General features: G+C 51.5%; 1 protein-coding gene across 2 annotated transcripts; it reads left to right on the top strand.

Moving 5' to 3' along the window:
- The first annotated feature begins 534 nt into the window (after window positions 1-534).
- On the top strand, window positions 535-3,213 carry C1QL2 (complement C1q like 2). 2 transcript variants are annotated; one of them, XM_012468483.2, is made up of 3 exons: window positions 1,022-1,405; window positions 1,451-1,705; window positions 2,314-3,213. In XM_012468483.2, exons 1-3 carry the CDS (start codon window positions 1,022-1,024, stop codon window positions 2,491-2,493), a joined length of 819 nt encoding a protein of 272 aa, XP_012323906.1. In that variant the 3' UTR covers window positions 2,494-3,213. The 2 variants fall into 2 exon arrangements, with proteins under 2 accessions (XP_012323905.1, XP_012323906.1); XM_012468482.2 differs by having other exon boundaries at window positions 535-1,705.
- Window positions 3,214-17,970: the final 14,757 nt, after the last annotated feature.

Raw genomic sequence — 17,970 nt, 5'->3', positions numbered from 1 at the left:
CAGAAGCGAGATCCATTCAATTCTGAAGAAATAACCCAGTAGGGCTTTCAGAAACTCCTGCCCGCCGGCCCTCATCGGACTCTCCTGTGGGTTAAGATCTGATCCTCTTTGCAGGCCGGGGTAGGTAGATTAGGTGACCCCCGAGGAGCCCTGCTGACACCTGGATTCTGCTTTCGTGGCCATGTGGGGGTGCCTATGTGCGCCCCGCCACTGCGAGCGTGGGTGTCTGTGTGTGTTGTCGGTGGGAGGCGCGTGAGTATGGCCTCGTGTGGGCGTGTCTGATCCTCTCCGGCTTGGGGCCTCGCCCGCTGCGCCCACTTGTGGCTCCTGGGAGCCTCCAGGGGGAACTGCGCCGTCACCGCCTCTGCCGAGGACGCCGCCGGATAGGAGGCTGATGACATGAGGGCGCCGTCTCCCGAGTGATGGCAGCGCGCGCTGCCTAGCCGCCTCCGCCGCTCGGTCCCGGACTCCTTACGTCAGGGTAGCTGGGTACCCCCTCCGCGCGGGAGCCAGCGAACAGCGAGAGAGCAGAGCAGAGCGCGCCGCGGAGCCGGGGCGCCCTCACTGCGCGCGGAGCCCCGCCAAGCCCAGCGGAGCTGAGCAGAGCCGGGCGGGAGGCAGCGAAGCGGAGCCGGAGCCGGACGCTGCAAGCGGACTCCCCTGCCAGCGCAAGCACTCCTCGGCCGGCGCCGGACCCGCGGGGCGCCGGGTTCGTCTGGTGCGCCCCACGCCATGCACGCCGGGGTCCGCGGCTCTCTGGAGCAGCCCCAGCGCGGTGGGCCCAGGTTCCCGGGTCCCGGCGCCGGTCGCTGAAGTAGTTGGGTGGCCGGGGCGGGGGGTCGCCACGTCGGGGACGCGGCCAGGACCCGCGGAGTCGGCCCCCGAGCGCGGGGAGCGGGGCCGCCCGCGCCACCCCACCATTACCTCTCCGGGCGGTAAGGAGGAGCTGGTGGCGGTCGCCTCCCGGCTGTGGCAGCGGCGGCGGCGTGCCTGCCTGGCGGCCGTCGGCGTACTCCTGGCCATGGCGCTCGGGTTGCTCATCGCTGTGCCGCTGCTGCTGCAGGCGGCGCCCCCCGGCGCGGCGCACTACGAGATGATGGGCACCTGCCGCATGATCTGCGACCCTTACACTGCCGCACCCGGAGGGGGGCCTGCGGGCGCAAAGGCGCCGCCGCCCGGACCCAGCACCGCCGCCCTGGAAGTCATGCAGGACCTGAGCGCCAACCCTCCGCCTCCTTTCATCCAGGGACCCAAGGGCGACCCGGGGCGACCGGGCAAGCCAGGGCCGCGGGGGCCCCCTGGAGAGCCGGGCCCGCCTGGACCCAGGGGCCCTCCGGGAGAGAAGGGCGATACAGGGCGGCCCGGGCTGCCAGGGCTGCAACTGACGGCGGGCACGGCCGGCGGCGTCGGGGTTGTGGGCGGCGGGGCTGGGGGAGGTGGCGACTCCGAGGGTGAAGTGACCAGTGCGCTGAGCGCCACCTTCAGCGGCCCCAAGATCGCCTTCTATGTGGGTCTCAAGAGCCCCCACGAAGGCTATGAGGTGCTGAAGTTCGACGACGTGGTCACCAATCTCGGCAATCACTATGACCCCACCACCGGCAAGTTCAGCTGCCAGGTGCGAGGCATCTACTTCTTCACCTACCACATCCTCATGCGCGGCGGCGACGGCACCAGCATGTGGGCGGACCTCTGCAAGAACGGGCAGGTCAGTGATCCCTACCCGTACGGGCCCCACAAACCCTAGTCCGCGCCCTGATCCTCCCAGGGAACCAGCCTTCTTTCTCGCCACCCGCGGGCTACCGAGCGAGCCCCGGGAAGCGCGTCTAGTTGCCACAGCATCTCTGCTTCCCAATGCGCCGAGGCCGCGCTGACCCGGACGTAGTGCCAAATGCTGGGCCTTGAGAGCTCAGAGATCCCCATACACAAACAGCACTCTCTTGGCCACTTGCGTCCCTGCCTGCATCTCCGTGGGCTTCTCGGAAACCTCAGTTCTTTAGCTCCCTCCAGGTCACCCCTTTGTCCTGCAGCCTCCCTTCCTCTGGGCCCTGGCCCCTGGCAGTCCCACCCTTCCACTCTGGGTCAGTGTTCACGAAGCTTTCCCTCTCCCTCTTTCCCAGACTCGCCGGCGCGAGGAGGAGGGGGCGGGGGCGTCGGGAAGGAGTTGGCTAAGTTGGAGAGAGAGCCTGGAGCTGGGGTGGGAGTGTGGACCCCGAAGCAGCAGGCAGAAGGCGCTTGCGTGGCGCGCCAGCTGCAGACTGAGAAAGGGCGCGGGAAGAGGTGCCCGGCTCAACCGCTTCCACTGCTCGCCCCCAGGTCCGGGCCAGTGCCATCGCACAGGACGCTGACCAGAATTACGACTACGCCAGCAACAGCGTGGTGCTGCACTTGGATTCAGGGGACGAAGTGTATGTGAAGCTGGATGGCGGGAAGGCTCACGGAGGCAATAATAACAAGTACAGCACGTTCTCGGGCTTTCTTCTGTACCCGGATTAGGGGCGCGGGAGGAGGTGCGAGGTGGGGTGGCTGCAGGCCGCCGGGTCTCCGCGGGGGCGCTGCTCCTTGGCAAAGGCCACTCCCGATTCATAACACTTCATGACATCTTCGTTGGAAAAGACACATCCCTGCTCTCCTCCCTGCCCTGCTCCTGGCCTCAGTGCGTCTGCGACTCATCATTCTCAGGGCTGTGCTCCTGGTCTCAATCCCCATCCCAGCGAGGGAGGAAGGGACGCCTGAGCCCTTGAGGCAGAGGCACAGACTTTGCAAACCTGATTAGACTGGACAGGCCGGGCCGGGAGCCTGCCCTCCTCGGACCACCTCCTCCCTTCCCAGAACCTAGAAGCGTAGGGCTCCGGGCCCTGGCCAAGGGAGGTAGGCCAGAGGGAGCGTGGGCTCCCTGGGGCGTCCTTCTTTGTGACCCGAAACACTTGTGCAGACTTCCCTGTCCATCAGCCAAAACCCCACCCACAGCAGAATTCCAGCAAACGGAAAATTCACCTCTCCACATCGCACTCCCTCTGATTCAGACTCACCGCGATGCATTAAATTGTTTTTAGACTATGGGTTCTGTTGTCTCTATGTCAGCATAGCCCCTGGACCAGGGCTCTAGATGTCCACCTGGGCATAATGACCTTACCTGGGCCCAGGATAGGCCCATCTATGACCTGCTCCGCAGCTGCCGCCTTGTCCCTGCCACCAGGAGTGGCCAAAAAGACACCGGTAATGGGAGCTGCCTCCCAATCTAAGCTGGAGAGGTCGGAGGTGGGGTTGGGAGGAGGGGAGGAGGCGGGGAAGGGCGTCTGGGGAGAGTTAGAGGAAGGCAGGAGAGGAATGATTGGGTTTCCAGTCTTGGGCAACAGGAGCAACTTAGTCCCAGTAATGGGAGGAGGTCAGAGGGGAGGGGCTTCTGGGGAAGGAAAGGGAAGAGGAGGCATCTATGGGAAATGGGAGGCATGAGTGACACTTGCCAGGGAGGGATCTGTAGGATGTTTGGCTCCTAAAAGGACGTGCAGAAGTCCCTAGCAGACACGCTCCCACTCGCGCAGATGGTTCACTCAGCGCAGACCCATTTACTCACAGTCACCAGGGCCACAGCTCTCCAGAGAGCTGGTAAACCGAGGCAAACCCGCGGATCGTCCAGCTTGCTAAACTCCCCCTGGGCTGTGTGGTGAGGTGGACACTGCTCCTTGGGGGAGGAACGCCCCTTTCCTGCGGGCTTCCCTTCCCTTAAGCATGTGATGTAGGCGCCTGCTCTGAACCCGCGTGTGTATTTGGTGTCCCTTCAGCATTCGACACACACACAAGTTAGGAAAACACCCCACACGGTTTTGATTTTTTTCTTTTTTACTTTTTTTGTTGTCAGATCGCTGAGTTACAAAAAGGTCGTGTACAAAATAACCAGTGAGCAACCATCGACCTGTTAGTACTTACCTAGCTCATTTTGACTGGTTGTGTGAAAAGAAATGTGAGAGTGTGCACAAAAAGGAAACCCCAGGGTGTGTGTGTATCTGTGTAAAGCTGGAGACTGTGTGTGTGTGTACCTGTGTATGTGCATGTGTGTGCCTCCTATGTGGTTATGTGACTGTCCTCACATAATACACATTGCACACGTACACACACTTGTATTCATAAGACCACGTCAGTGTGGTGTGTGACAATGCTCATGGCTGCATTTCTGCCTCCAGATTGCTTTGTGCTGGACTTTAGTTCCTGGAGAATGCTGAAAGCTGTGATTCCCATTTAGAAGACAATTATACCCCCTGCCTTGAGTCCTGTTGCTGTTGCTATTTCTTTTTGCTCTTATTTTATTTGAATAATGTTTTATTGTCATTCTTTTGAATATGAGCAATGATTATGTCTGCTTTGAGTCCAGGGATAAAGTGCTTTAAGAGAATAGGGGGAAATATATATACATACTACCATTACCTCCCCCAGTTCCAGACCTAATCCCAACCCCAATTCCCCACCCCACCCCACTCTCGCTGATTGTGGATCCCTAACCCAGCTGAGCCCAGGAACTGGGGAGGGCAGAGTTAGGCCCATCTACAGTTGCATAGGTATCAATTTCTGATGCTTTGTTGATTGTATCATCCAGAAATGCGATTAAAACCAAATGTCTGAGACCCAAATGAAGTCTAATTGCTATGGATCTGCAATCCCCAGCGGGTACCTAATCCTTTTTGACTTATTCCTCCCCTTCCTCCGATGAGATGGAGCTTAGACACAAAGCCCTTGGTTTAAATTTCAAAAATTAAAATTGACATGCAGTAGTGGCTTTCCTGGGAGTGGGAGGAATTTCTAAGGAGGTGCCCGAACCCAGCTTTATCCTCTGCATTAAGAAGCAATTTGTACCTCTAACAAAACCCCTGCCACTCCCCTTTGGCGAAAGGGCAGTGGAGATGCCTTGCCTGGGTCTGACTGTTCACAATACTTAGACAAATTTGAATCTGAGATTCCTCCATCTGTATTCCCTGGTGCAGCTGGGGATTCTTGCAATTCTAATGCCCGGGCTGCCAGAGGTGCTGCCAGAGGTGTCAGCTGCTAAGAGAATGATGGATTGATGAGGCGGCGGATGGGAGGTACCGCATGGCAGGAGCTAGCAAGCTCAGGAACAGTCTCTCTGCGTATGCACACCTTCCAGATCCCAGGCAGGACCCTCATGGCCCACCAAGATGCATGACACCATCATCTGTCCAGAGGACTCTATTGGAAGGGGGCAGGGTGGAGTGGGGTGGCAGGCCTCCCACCATTGTCACTGATGTGGTGGCGTCAGCCTTGGAGTGCATGTGGAATGCAAGAAACCCTTTGCAACAGATACTTACCCTTGTCTCCAGTCGAGTAGGGACTTATTAACAATTATAATCATAACATGTTGGTTTAATTTCCTACTTGCTTTTGGGCTCCTTTTCTAATTATGTTCTTGGGTTGGGACTATCATACTGGCAGCACCCAGAAGTTGGAGAGATATTATTCTGTTCATTTGGAAGGCAGAGAAATTGGGGCTTAGAGAGGTCCATGACTTGCCCAAGTGCACAAAGCTTGTAAGAGTCTGAGCTGCAACTTGAACTCAGACCTACAGACTATGCCCCTGTTTGCTTGCACAGAAGGGCAGGTCAACCTCCCAGGGTTCTCAGGCCTTTGAGAGGATAGCACATAGGTGGGGCACACTTCCCACCCCTTCCTCTGATGTAGGGCATGGCAGCAACCTTCAGAGGGTCAGATGAGAACAGCCAGCTTCTTCTTTGGCCCAGGCAGCCCCCCAGAGAGCACCCCAGACAGGGGCTCCCACTTCCGAGGAATCTGGCTGAAAAGCCTGGCCAGTGCTGATGGCCCAGCAGGGCTTTAGGTCACCAACTCCAGATGCTCCGTTCGGACCTGTCTGTCCTGACCAGCAACTCTCCTCCTCTCCAGTCCCCTCTCTTCAGGGCCTGCTGACTACTTTCTCCTAGAACAGCTCTCTCATTTCCCCTCTGGGTGACACTGGGAGGGGGCCATCCTGCAGGTGCAGTTTAGTGGAGTGAGCATTGGCTACCTCTGAATGCTGGGAGGGCACTTCCCCATTCTCAAAGCCAGCATCTATGTGACTATCATTTTCAAGACTGCCTAAGTACATGTGATACACACCTGCCCCCGGAAATCCTGATAGAAGTTATGCCTTCTGCTACATTTCTCTCCTGTTTTTGTGAGCAGATGGCTTTCTTGGGCATCCCAGACAAAACATCCGGGTCCCCCTCTGCACCAGGCCACAGTGCCACCACAGAGGGACCACTGCACAGACTCGTTGCTCCAGACTTCATTGATCATACAGTTCTATTGGTTAAACAGTTTTTGAGCACTCACATCCAATATATTTATTTAACTTATGAATAATTTATGTATACCACTGTCAATCTACACTTTTAAATTCTTCCATCTTTTTGTATTTCTGTTCATCAAAGGACCTGCACATTCAAGTCAGTATCTATATTGCAGCTGGCTAACCAAGTTTGGAAACCAGTTTCCTTTCGTTGGAACAAAAAGAGCTAGGGTTAATTCAAGGGCTGTTTCCCTTCAGCTTGCCACTTCCCAGAATCTTAGGCAGGAAGAGATGTTCTTTCCTGAGTCACAGGTGAAACTCTGCACTTTAATTCTCAGAGTGCACAGTTTCAGTTTATGTTTTAAGAATTTATAATGCATAATTCCTCTCCCCCTTTTTAGACTGAAAATAAATAAAGTTCCCAGGTTTTCTTCTTACACCTGATTTTGGAGACTGATGTTGGTGTTAGTTCCAACTCAGTGTCAGGATGGGCTGGGCAGGGCAGGGTCTCTCTGGAGCCCCTCTCAGTATCAGGGAGGACAAACTCAGCAGATGAAAAAGGGGAATTTTTGGGGAATGTTTTGATCTCTTGTTACTGCTATATTCTAATTTCCCTCCATGAAGGAGCATGGATCATAGCAGCAATTGAAGTACATGATATGAGAAGCAGTTTAAACATTTTATCATACCGATTTCAAAAATAGACACCAGTACACAGAATACCGTGATGAGGCACGTGGGCCTGTCATACACTCAACACCTACCTCTCCCAGCCAAGCATAAAAAGCTGAATTTTGATTTTTTAAGACCTCACTATGTGTTAGGAATTAGTGCTAGGGCACACTGGGTCCTCACAACGCCCCTATGAAGTAGGTATGACAAGTCCCATTTTACAGATGATTGTCATTTCTCATTCTCTCTGAGAAACTGAAACTCAGAGAGGTGAAATGACTTCCCCAAAGGGCGGGCCAGGACTGCTGCCAAGGTCTGTGTGACCCCAGAGCCCAGACCCTTTAGGGAATATGGGTGGAGCGGGGAGGAGAGACCTTAAAAAGACAAACCACAATGAGGGTGCATTTCTACAAACAAGATTCCCCATCAAGCATTCTGTGGTGAAGCCAGTGTCCAGAGATTTTTCTGGAGGCCTTTAAAGGAAGTGCCCAACCTCTCCTAACATTGCAATCAGTTGGTTTCCGGCTTCTTGCTCTCCCTTTCTGACTGTTCATGTGTCAGTCACGTTCTTTCCCCTACTTGGAACCCTCTTCGCTAGGTTAGCACCCACTCCTGAGGCTCAGCCGGCACGTGATTTCCAGTAGTCCCACCCCAACCCTGGTGCTCCACGGCTTCTCTTCTCCCTGCCCTGGGGGCCAGAGAGCCCTGCTGAGAGCTTCTCTGCATGGCAGTTACGACACTGTTGTAATACCGTGTCAGGTGGTCTGTCTTCCCCATGGACTGTAGGTTTCACAAGGGCGTACCTGGTGTCTTTCAGCACTTAGAATGTTCTGTGCCCAGAACACAGTAGGTGCTCAATCCCATGTCAGGTGGTCTGTCTTCCCCATGGACTGTATGCTTCACAAGGTCGTACCTGGTGTCTTTCATCACTTAGAATGTTCTGTGCCCAGAACACAGTAGATGCTCAATAAATATTTTCAGAATGGATGGATAGAGGGATGGAGGCATCCTGGGAGATCCTGAGAAGGTAAATCTTGAAAAGATTTTTTGACCTCACAGTGGAATCATAGGGGGTCTTCCCAGCAAGCTGAATCGCTACCTTTTAATCAATGAGTCTCCATCTACCCCCCACTCTCACTCCCAGCCCTGAGTTTGTAAGGTTTGGGTGAAAGGGGACAGATATATGCAAAAGTGCATTTATTACAACCTTTGGGCCCCTGGTTACACCTCTAGGAGTTACCGGAAACATCTAGTTGACACGAACTTATGACCACTCTCATACTGCAGCTTCTGGGCTGCTTTAGGCTCCCCGCTGGGGCCTCAGGAATGTCCCTCTGTATTCCGGAGCTGCTTGGGCAGAAGCCTCATTTCCAGTGGGGTCCCTTGGTTGGTGCTTTTGCTGTCTGGATTCTTTCATTTTCTTCAAATGAAACACATCTTTTGAAAAATTGTTGACATAATGTGCACTAGCAAAAAATGCAAACAACATAGAGAAGTATAAAACAGAAAGCAAAAATTCCCTCTCCTTTACTTCAATCTCCTTCCCCAGAGATGATTTGTTAACAGCTTGATTTGTACTTTTTCAGACTTTTAGAATACCCATATGCATGACTGAACACGGAGAGCATAAAACTCTAAACACTGCTCCATGCCTGGTTTCCCCTTCTTGCTCACTCCCGGACAACTCAGCGGTGCACACAGAGCCCCTGTTCCTTTTGGCCGAGGTGCATTCATTGTACTGTTGATGATGACCTTTAGCTGGTGAAACTCATCTTCCACCACTGGGCCTGTAAGCTGCTTCCAGCATCCCCTGGTCTAGCGGAGGAAGAGTCTCTGCTGACAGCTTCCTCTTTCACTTATGGGTTGTGCCCTCATGTGGGAAAGTCCTCCTTTATTTCCAAAGCAGTATAAACAAGGTCTTTATCCAATTTACAGATGATTCTGCCCTTGATTTCTATCTTGTGGTGTATTTCCTATACTCAATAGCCCCTTTTCTAGAATTGAGTGAATCAAAGACAGATCGACTGACTCTAGTCAGTCCAGTTTTGCCTCTGTTAGCACTGGGAGAAGGGAGGGCACTCCTGGGGGTTATAAGTGTGTGGAGTGGCTCCAGTTAGGGCAGAGCCCAGTATGCTTAGAGAATGAGATATCTACCCCCCATCACACCCCACACACCTGGCTGCTGCCTATATTGAAACCTCATTAAAGATGCAATTATATCTGAGGGAGGGTGGAGGCAGCTGGAGGCAGGCACCCTGACAGTCCCCAGGATTTCCTAGGAAGAGTGCCACCCTTGATTTTGGCCCCTGGGGAGCTGATTGGCAGACCTGTGCTTCTCAGTGGTGTGTGTTTGCTTGCCCACACAGGTCTTTGTGGGAATTAATAAGAGGCCCCTTCCTTCAGGCAGATGTGGTGTTTTCTGAATTCAAGGCAGGCAGGAACTCAGCTCTCACTTAGCCCCTCAGCTGTGTCCCCAGGTCCCCAGGCCTGATCTTTGCAGAATGGCTCCATTTCCCTCTCCCTTCCTGTCTTTGCCTCCAGTTCCTATGTCCAGGGCAGGGCTCTGATGCCTCTTCCCTGCTGCACTGTGCCTGACAGTGGGGGAAGGAGAGAGGGAAGGGCAGGGTGTTCTGCTCTGATGCCTGGTAACTCCAGGCCAGCTGAAGAGACTGACGCAGACACCAGGCTGCCAGGACACACTGGGCATCTGACGTGTGCCCTGCAACCAGACTGAGCAGTGGGCAGCAGCGGAGTGGACCAAAATAGCCCAGCCCTTTAAAAGCAACCAGGTCACAGTGCAGAGTAAAGAAAGGAGAGAAAAAGTGAGTTTAAGCATTTAAAAAAATTTGAGCTGAGTCCTTTATCTGTGTTATCTTGCTTAATCTCAATAATGGAGGAAAGCGAGAGGCAGCAAGTTAAATATCTCAACAGTTCTCTCAATCACCCTGTGAGAGGATCAAAATGGAGGCACAGGGAGGGCTAGCGATTTGCTGAAAATCACACAGCAAATGTCAAAGGTCCTGCTTCTAATAATCCAATACTCTGTTTCCTACCAGCCTGCTGGATACCTGCAGCTTATCATAGAACATCTCTGAGCCATGGTTTCCTCCTCCTCCTCCTCCTCCTCCACTTCTTCTTCTCCGTCTCCTCCTTCTCCTTCTTGTTCCTTCTTCTTTCTTTCTTCTCCTTCGAGATGAAGTCTTGCTATGTTGCCCAGGCTGGCCTTCAACTCCTGGCCTTAAGCAACCCTCCCACCTTGGCCTCCCAAGTTGTAACTACAGGCATGAGCCACTGCACCTGGCACAGGATTTTCTCTTCTGTAAAATGCTACCCATTCCACAAGACTAATGTGAAGAGTGAATGAGCTAATGGATGTCAGCGATGTCGATGGGAAGTGTTCCATAAAAGTTAGTTATCATCAGCATTTAAATATTTATTTTGAAAGAGTCACTTTGCCAACTATACCACCCGGCTACTTTTCTAAGCTACTGATGTTCAGAGGAACTCAACTATGAAGTTGAGTTGGTGGAGTCAAATCCACCTTTACCATGGATTAGCTCTGCAATACTTTAACAGATTTTTTAACATGCTGAGCCTCTCTTTTCCCCATCTATAACATGGGATCAGCCTTCCTACCACATGGGTAGTTGGGAGGATTAATGAGATGTCGTAGCAGTATGAGGCACAGAGTAAGTGCTTGAGACCTGGGGTTAGTGGGTGATGGTGCTATGGAGATAATGATTAGGGATCTCTTCATTTTCTCCTGAGCCAACGCATTTCAGGAATCATCAAATAGACTTCTTGGAGTGAGAAAGGGCAGGATTTTAGTGTCAGTAGCTGGCATTTATGAGCATGCCCATGTGTTAGGAGCCACCAAGGACATTTTCCAAACATGTCTACAGCCCTTTCAGTAACCCTGTGAGGTGAAGATAATTGATAATTGTACCCATTTCACAGATGAGGAAGTGAGAGGTCATTTTCTTTTCTTTTTTTTTTTTTCATTGCATTTTAGGTTTTGGGGTACATGTGAAAAACATGCAAGATTGTTGCATAGGTGCATACGTGGCAGTGTGATTTGCTGCCTCCCTCCACTTCACCTATATCTGGCATTTCTCCCCATGCTATCCCTGCCCAACTCCCCACCCCCCCACTGTCCCCCCTTCCCCTCAACAGACCCCCATGTATAGTGCTCCCCTCCCTTTGTCCTTGTGTTCTCCTTGTTCAACACCCGCCTATGAGTGAGAACATGTGGTGTTTGATTTTGTGTTCTTGTGTCAGTTTGCTGAGAATGATGGTTTCCAGGTTCATCCATGTCCCTACAAAGGACGTGAACTCCTCGTTTTTAATGGCTGCATAATATTCCATGGTGTATATGTGTCACATTTTCCCTGTCCAGTCTATTATCGATGGGCATTTGGGTTGGTTCCAGGTCTTTGCTATTGTAAATTGTGCTGCAATGAACATTCGTGTGCATGTGTCCTTATAGTAGAACGATTTATAATCCTTTGGATATATGCCCAGTAATGGGATTGCTGGGTCAAATGGAATTTTTATTTCTAGGTCCTTGAGGAATCGCCACACTGTTTTCCACAGTGGTTGAACTAATTTACACTCCCACCAACAGTGTAAAAGTGTTCCTATTTGCTCCACATCCTCTCCAGCATCTGTTTTCTCCAGATTTTTTAATGATCGCCATTCTAACTGGCGTGAGATGGTATCTCAATGTAGTTTTGATTTGCATTTCTCTAATGACCAGTGATGATGAGCATTTTTTCATATGTTTGTTGGCCGTGAGAGGCCATTTTCAGTGGTGGTTATATATGTCAAAGCCAGAATTCAGCTCAGTGCCCTTTCCACTCTTCATCCCTCGGTCTCCCAGAGAGGATGAGGCACGGTGGTGGCTACTTGAGCAGTGGCTCTTGCGAGTCCCAATACATGCTGGGAATGCATGTGCAGCTTAAGACTGATGACTGTGCAGATCCTGGTGGGGCTCCCATGTTAGCTCCCAGGCTAATAATCCCCTGCGTAATTGGGCCTGGAGCTATGACTAAGTCTCAGGGCTCTGCCATATGAATATGCAAACTGCCATTGACAGCCCAGCTCCGTCGCAGCCTGATTTCAAATTGGCACACATAGCCCGGTGGTTCAGGGCCTCTTGCTATGCATAGCAAGAATGCCTGCTAATCCCACTAAAGTTCTCAGGTCAGGGTTGGGGAAGGGGGTGTGCTCAGCTGAGCCCATTCAGGAGGATATATTGAGAGCATGCAGTCCAGGCTGCAGCCTCTTTCAAGACCTGCCCTGCCTCCACGGGATCAATATGGAGCTTACAAGCCCTTGGAAGGCTGCTTTCTTTTTTCTTTCCCAGCTCCATGATGCATACCTGGGAAACCCAGATGCTGCTCAAAGGCACGGAGTCCAGTGAGAGCCATCTACTGGCCTGCAGATTGTGAAAGCCAGCTTTGCCACATGCTTCACCTGAAACCTGATTACTGGGTGTCCACTGTGTGCCCAGCACTGTGGTGGGGGGCGTGGTTGTCACCTTCTTTTAATCTGGTTGGTAACAAGAATAATAATTATCAATGATAACAGCAATAGTACTCCCTCCTGCATGTCAGTTACCTACTGGGAGGTGCCTGTGACTCACATGCCCTCATTTAAAACTCCCGGAACTCCTGCAAAATGGGTGTTATTCTTCTCATCTCACAGCCCAGGGTACGGAGACTCGAGAAGTCAACTCACTTGTGCTCCAGCTCCACAGCTAAGAAGTGGTGGAGCCTGAGTTGCTGCCCAGGTTTGTGTGGCCACAAAGCCCTTACTTTTTACACAACAGAGGTATTGCAGTGTGTCTTGATATACTCTATGGATACATGGGGAGGGGCTGACCTGATGGCTGATCTGGGCACAGGGAACCTCTATGTGGAAATGAGATGTCCTGAGAGGGGCTCGGGTGGTCAGGAGGGCTTCCAGGAGGTGGTGACCCATCAGTTGGGGTTTGTCGTGTAAGTTATGGTCATTAACTTTGCAAGCTCCCTAAGGAAGAGCTTGCAATGAGACTGAGCAGAAAAGACTCACACCCTTTGGAAATGCCTTGGTTCCATATTCATTCTCCAAACAATTATGTAGCGTCTACATCTACACTGAACACTGCGCTGGGCCCTGAGGTACAAAATGTCGTGAGATGAGTCCCAGTCCCACATAACTCTGTGAAGGACAGGAGCCAGACCAAGGCCCAGGGCAGGGGATGTGCCACACAGAACAGGGAGCAGGTAGCACTCCAGAGAGCCACTGAGTCCAGGTGAAGCCAGGAGAGGAGAAACGAAGCAGAGGAGATGCTTCCAGCTCTTTGAAGGGGGACCAGGAGGAGGTTGCGATGCCAGTCTGGCAGGGAGGGGACCACACAGCCATGGGCCTGGAGGTGAGCTTTCCTCAGGGAAGGGTCTCCTGGAGCCTTTTTCTCTACATGTGTGTTGGGATGTGTGCATTGGTGTGCATATGGCATGCACATACATGGAGGGAGATGAGACTTATGTGTGTGATGGTGTGGGTGTATTGTGGGAGGGATGTTTGTGTGTGGGATAGTGTGTGTGTGTGTGTGTGTGTGTGTGTTATGCTGTACACATGGGACATGACATTGTCAATTGCAATGGCTGTGTATCTGGCTCAAAAGAGTCTTAGGAGTGTTTGGGTCCTTCTTACCTCTCACTGGAAAGATAGAAGAGTTTTATGCCATTGATTAGTTCCCCTTTTCCCAGCTCCTTGCCTCCAACACACATAATAAACTTCATCGCTGACTCTCTTTGAAGTGTGTTTGGAGTTTGTATTTCAGTAGGGTCAGACTGGGAGTGGGAGGTATCCAGGGCTGAGGGGTGGCTGGTGGGGGAGGCAGGGACTGGGGAGAGGAAGCATCTCAGGGCAGGAGCTGGGGGTTAGGAAGGGTCCCTGAGTTGCCTAAAGGACCCCAAATAATGGTGTTCTAGAATCGCAGATGCAGATCCCTACACACGCAGCCTCAATGACTTAACATTGTCATACCACTTGATTCTTTCTAAAGGGCTTTGGGAGCCATTCCCTCCCTCATTTGTAGTGACATGCCAGCTCCTGCACTCACCAGCATGTGGAATTACAGATAGCTCCTGTGATCCTTCCCACTGGATTTCTGCAAGGACTGTGGTCACCGGACATGCAATTATAACATCCTCATCACCCCTCAGCAGAGGAGACTGAGGCTAAGACAAAGGAAGCCACTGGTCAGGGTCACACAGCTAGTTTACAACTCTACTGAGAATGGCCTCCCAGTCAGTCTTCTCTGCTTCTCGGGGCTTCTGATGGCTCAAAGTGAGGGGTCTGAATGTGGTAAACATGATGGGGGACAGAGCAAGCAGATAGATTCCTACCTCTCTATCAGGCCAGTTAGAGCAGATCACTTTCCAAGGCTATATCTCAGCTCTCCCACAGCCTCCTGGATATATTAGCTAGAGCATCCGCTCATCTATCCATTATTTATTCATTTATCCATCTATCTATCCATTCATCCATCTATCTGCCCATCCATCCATCCATCCACCCACCTATCCATCATCCATGCAGTCAGTGCACAGCTGTATGCCAGTCCTGTGTAGGTGCTGAGAATGAGATGATCTCTACTCCAAAAAATCTCCCAGTCCAGGGGCAGAGCTTCCAGAATCCACTGTCCACCCCTTCTTCACTTTCTCCAAACAGCCACTTACTGAGAGAGACAGGCCTAGGGCTCTTGCCTGGCTCCCCATGAGTGAGCTAGCCCAGCAGCTAGCCTGACAGCCTCTGACAGGCCCAGGTGACTGGCATCAGAGAATAAGAAGCTACCCAGTGGTGAGGCAGAAATCCTGAGTCAAGCTCAAGAGCTCTCCTACAAGTATGTGAGGGGCCTGGGGATCTGGCTTCTCTCTCGAGGTGCTTCCTGCAACCCCTGCAGAATGGCAAGTCTGGACTGTGCATGCCTCGTGCCCTCATGTCTTGAGTTTGTTGCACCATGTGCCATGTGTAGTGTTTATCTGAGCCCTTGCTTGGCCCCTGGCACAGTTTGCACCCTCTGCTTGGCTGGTCACCCTGTGGATGGTACCTTGCCTACGCACCCTCATTTCTGTAGGGCCACTTCATGGCTTCTGCACTGTAGTCAGCACCCATGTTGGGAGGTCCGGATGCAGAGGGAGAGCCTCACATCACAGCAGAGGGCCTGTGTCTCACTCTGTTTCTGCTGCTAGGTACCTCGTGATGGGGGCTGCTTGTGGAAATGAACAAGCAAGGTTACTGCCCAGCCCGGTGCATGTGAGGAGGCTGGCAGAGGGGAGGAGGTGCTTTCCGCTCTGAGCTCCAGGACCAGAGGGCCTGCTCTGAGAGTGTGCCTGTGAGATTTGTGTTTGGGGAGCTGGCTAACTAGTCCTGACTGCCAGCTGCCTTCTTTCATATCCCAGGACTAACGGGGCTGCCAAGTTAGGGACCCTATGGTCCAAACCCTCAAACAGCAAGTAATTGTTTCCACTGTGTGAGAAGCCAGTGGTTAATGGGGGTTTTCCAGCAGCTGCAGGGGGCCAGAGGCTCAGTTAGAGTTTTCCTGATTAACTCTTCCATGTTCCTATTCAGGGAGGGATGGGGCAGAGGACGTCCAATCACCATCAAATCATAGTTGTCACGCTTAGCTGCTTGCTTGGTAAACCTCCATGTCTCTCTGAGCTTACACAATTGCCTTCAAGTCCCAAACCCGGTGGACTGGTCTTTCATGATCTGGCCTTGCTGCCTCCCTGCCCACTGTCTCCCTCCATCCATCTCTGCAGGTAAAAGGAGATTCTTTTCTTCCCACGAGGAGGTTCCTTCTAACCTCTACACAGAGCCTGGACTAGGGTAAGCTGCAAAATTTAAGAGGGTGCCAAAAAACTCTCTAGTTAAGATGAATAATTCTAATGCATTATTCAAAACACCAAGATTATTGTAACCCATGACAAATAAAATACCAACATCTAATATATTTTTCTAAATTTCAGTCGCTTTTGGGGTACAAATGGATTTTGGTTGCATGGATGAATTGTACAGGAGTGGAGTCTGAGATTTTCGTGCACCCAGCACCCGAGCAGTATATGTTGTACCCAATATGTAGATTTTTATCCTCTCCCTCTCCCTCGCTGCCCGCTTCTGAGCCTCCAATGTCCATCGTATGTATGACGGCATGCCTTTGTGCACCCATAGCTTAGCTCCCACTTACAAGTGAGAACAGGAGGCATTTAGTTTTCCATTCCTGAGTTACTTCAGGGAATATCCATGTTTAAATAACAATGGCATCAGTCAGGATCCTTCAGAGAGGATTCTTGTTCTTTTTCTGATTTTTTTGAACCACTTTATTGAGGTGTGTTTCTTCTCATTTTATCACAGAGGAGCACCAGGTTTTGAGAGAGAAGGGAAGAAGAGGGAGTAGGGAGCACTAAGAATGTGTTCAAGGAATGGAATAATTGACCGTATTAATCTTTTTTTTTTTTTGAGACAGAGTCTTACTCTGTCACCAGGAACCAGGCTGGAGTGCAATGGCGCAATCTCGGCTCACTGCAGCCTCCGCCCCCCGGGTTTAAGCAATTCTCCCACCTCAGCCTCCCAAGTAGCTGGGACTACAGGTACGCCACCACGCCCAGCTAATTTTTGTATTTTTTTAGTAGAGACAGGGTTTCACCATGTTGGCCAGGATGGTCTCGATCTCTTGACCTAGTGATCCGCCCGCCTCGGCCTCCCAAAGTGCTGGGATTACAGGCGTGAGCCACCGCTCCAGGCCGACTGTATTAATCTTAATAGGAGTAACTCTCCTGTTACTAAACATCCATTGTTTATTGAGAGTTTACTCAGTCACAGGCACCATGTTACAGAGTTTACACTCATAATCTCATTTTTCCCTGCAGTGGTAGATGTGATTATGCTTCTTTCATTGATTTGGAATCTGAAGAACAGAAAGGTTGAGTAGTTTGCCCAGAGACACACAGCTCTGCCAGGTGGAGCTGGAATGGAACCTGGGTCTGACTTTAAGGCCCATACTCCTCCAAGATATTATATAGCTCCGCCAAGGGACACTTCTGTTCATGCCCTTCTACCTATACTGATAATGATGCAGACTCTAACAGTAAGAAACACTTACTGGGTTCTTGCTATGTGGCAGGAACTTTTCCAAGTGCTTTGTATGTGTTATGCATCTAATTTAATCTTCCCAACCACTGCAAAATGGTAGGAATTATCCCCATTTTGCATATGAGAAAACTGAGACACAGAAAGGTTAAGTAACTCACCCAAGGTCCCAGCAATAGTAAGTGGGAGAACCAAGACAGCCTGTTTCCAGAGGAGCTGATGTCCTCTGCACTAAGTGTGGGATGTTCCAGACACTGAGCTGGACCAGGACAGCCCCCGCCCTCGTGCCTGGGCTGGGCAAGACATTACCAATCCCCTCTGCCCTGGCCCAGGTCCCGGGACCACACACAGTTCCCAGGTGGGAACTCAAGCCAGCGCCTCTCCACCCACTCTTGGACTGGCATTTCAAACAGCCGCCCCTTCTGCTGTGCCCGCTGTCAACCTCGTGGAAACCTGCCAGGGGGACAATGGAGGCATTCAGGGGCTGTTATTTATTTATTTCTCAATAAAGAAACTTCATGAATACATGGATATTTATTCACCTAATTCACTTTTGCAAATGCAGTGTCCTTCAAAGGATGATTTGTTTGCTGAGTGGGGCTGAGGCAGGAGGTTAAAAATAGCTCCCGGCAGTACCGTATTTCTCAGTAAATCAGTGTTGATAATTTAATAATAAAATTAGTCTTACATCAGGTACCAGATAACGCTCCTTTGACATGCAAATCGAATTTAGCTTCCTACTCAATGTGGGCCATTTGTGAGGCTTCAAATTCACTAGTCTCTGTCTGTGGGGCATACATTTAGAGCTTTTCTTAGGTGGGTCAGTAGAGGTGCCTCCAAAATGCCCATCTCACTAATGTGGTCATTTG

The sequence above is a fragment of the Aotus nancymaae genome, unplaced genomic scaffold (assembly GCF_030222135.1).
Source record: "Aotus nancymaae isolate 86718 unplaced genomic scaffold, 86718_ANA_hifiasm-v0.15.2.pri h1tg000029l, whole genome shotgun sequence".
In the NCBI taxonomy this organism is placed as follows: Eukaryota; Metazoa; Chordata; class Mammalia; order Primates; family Aotidae; genus Aotus; species Aotus nancymaae.
This window is presented reverse-complemented; position numbering and strand designations above follow the sequence as displayed.

Bases quoted from the DNA above. Each gene is read 5' to 3' on its own strand.
- C1QL2 (XM_012468482.2), top strand. From the start codon at position 1,022: ATGGCGCTCGGGTTGCTCATCGCTGTGCCGCTGCTGCTGCAGGCGGCG. The intron at 1,706-2,313 runs GTCAGTGATCCC...GCTCGCCCCCAG, and splicing joins ACCTCTGCAAGAACGGGCAG to GTCCGGGCCAGTGCCATCGC.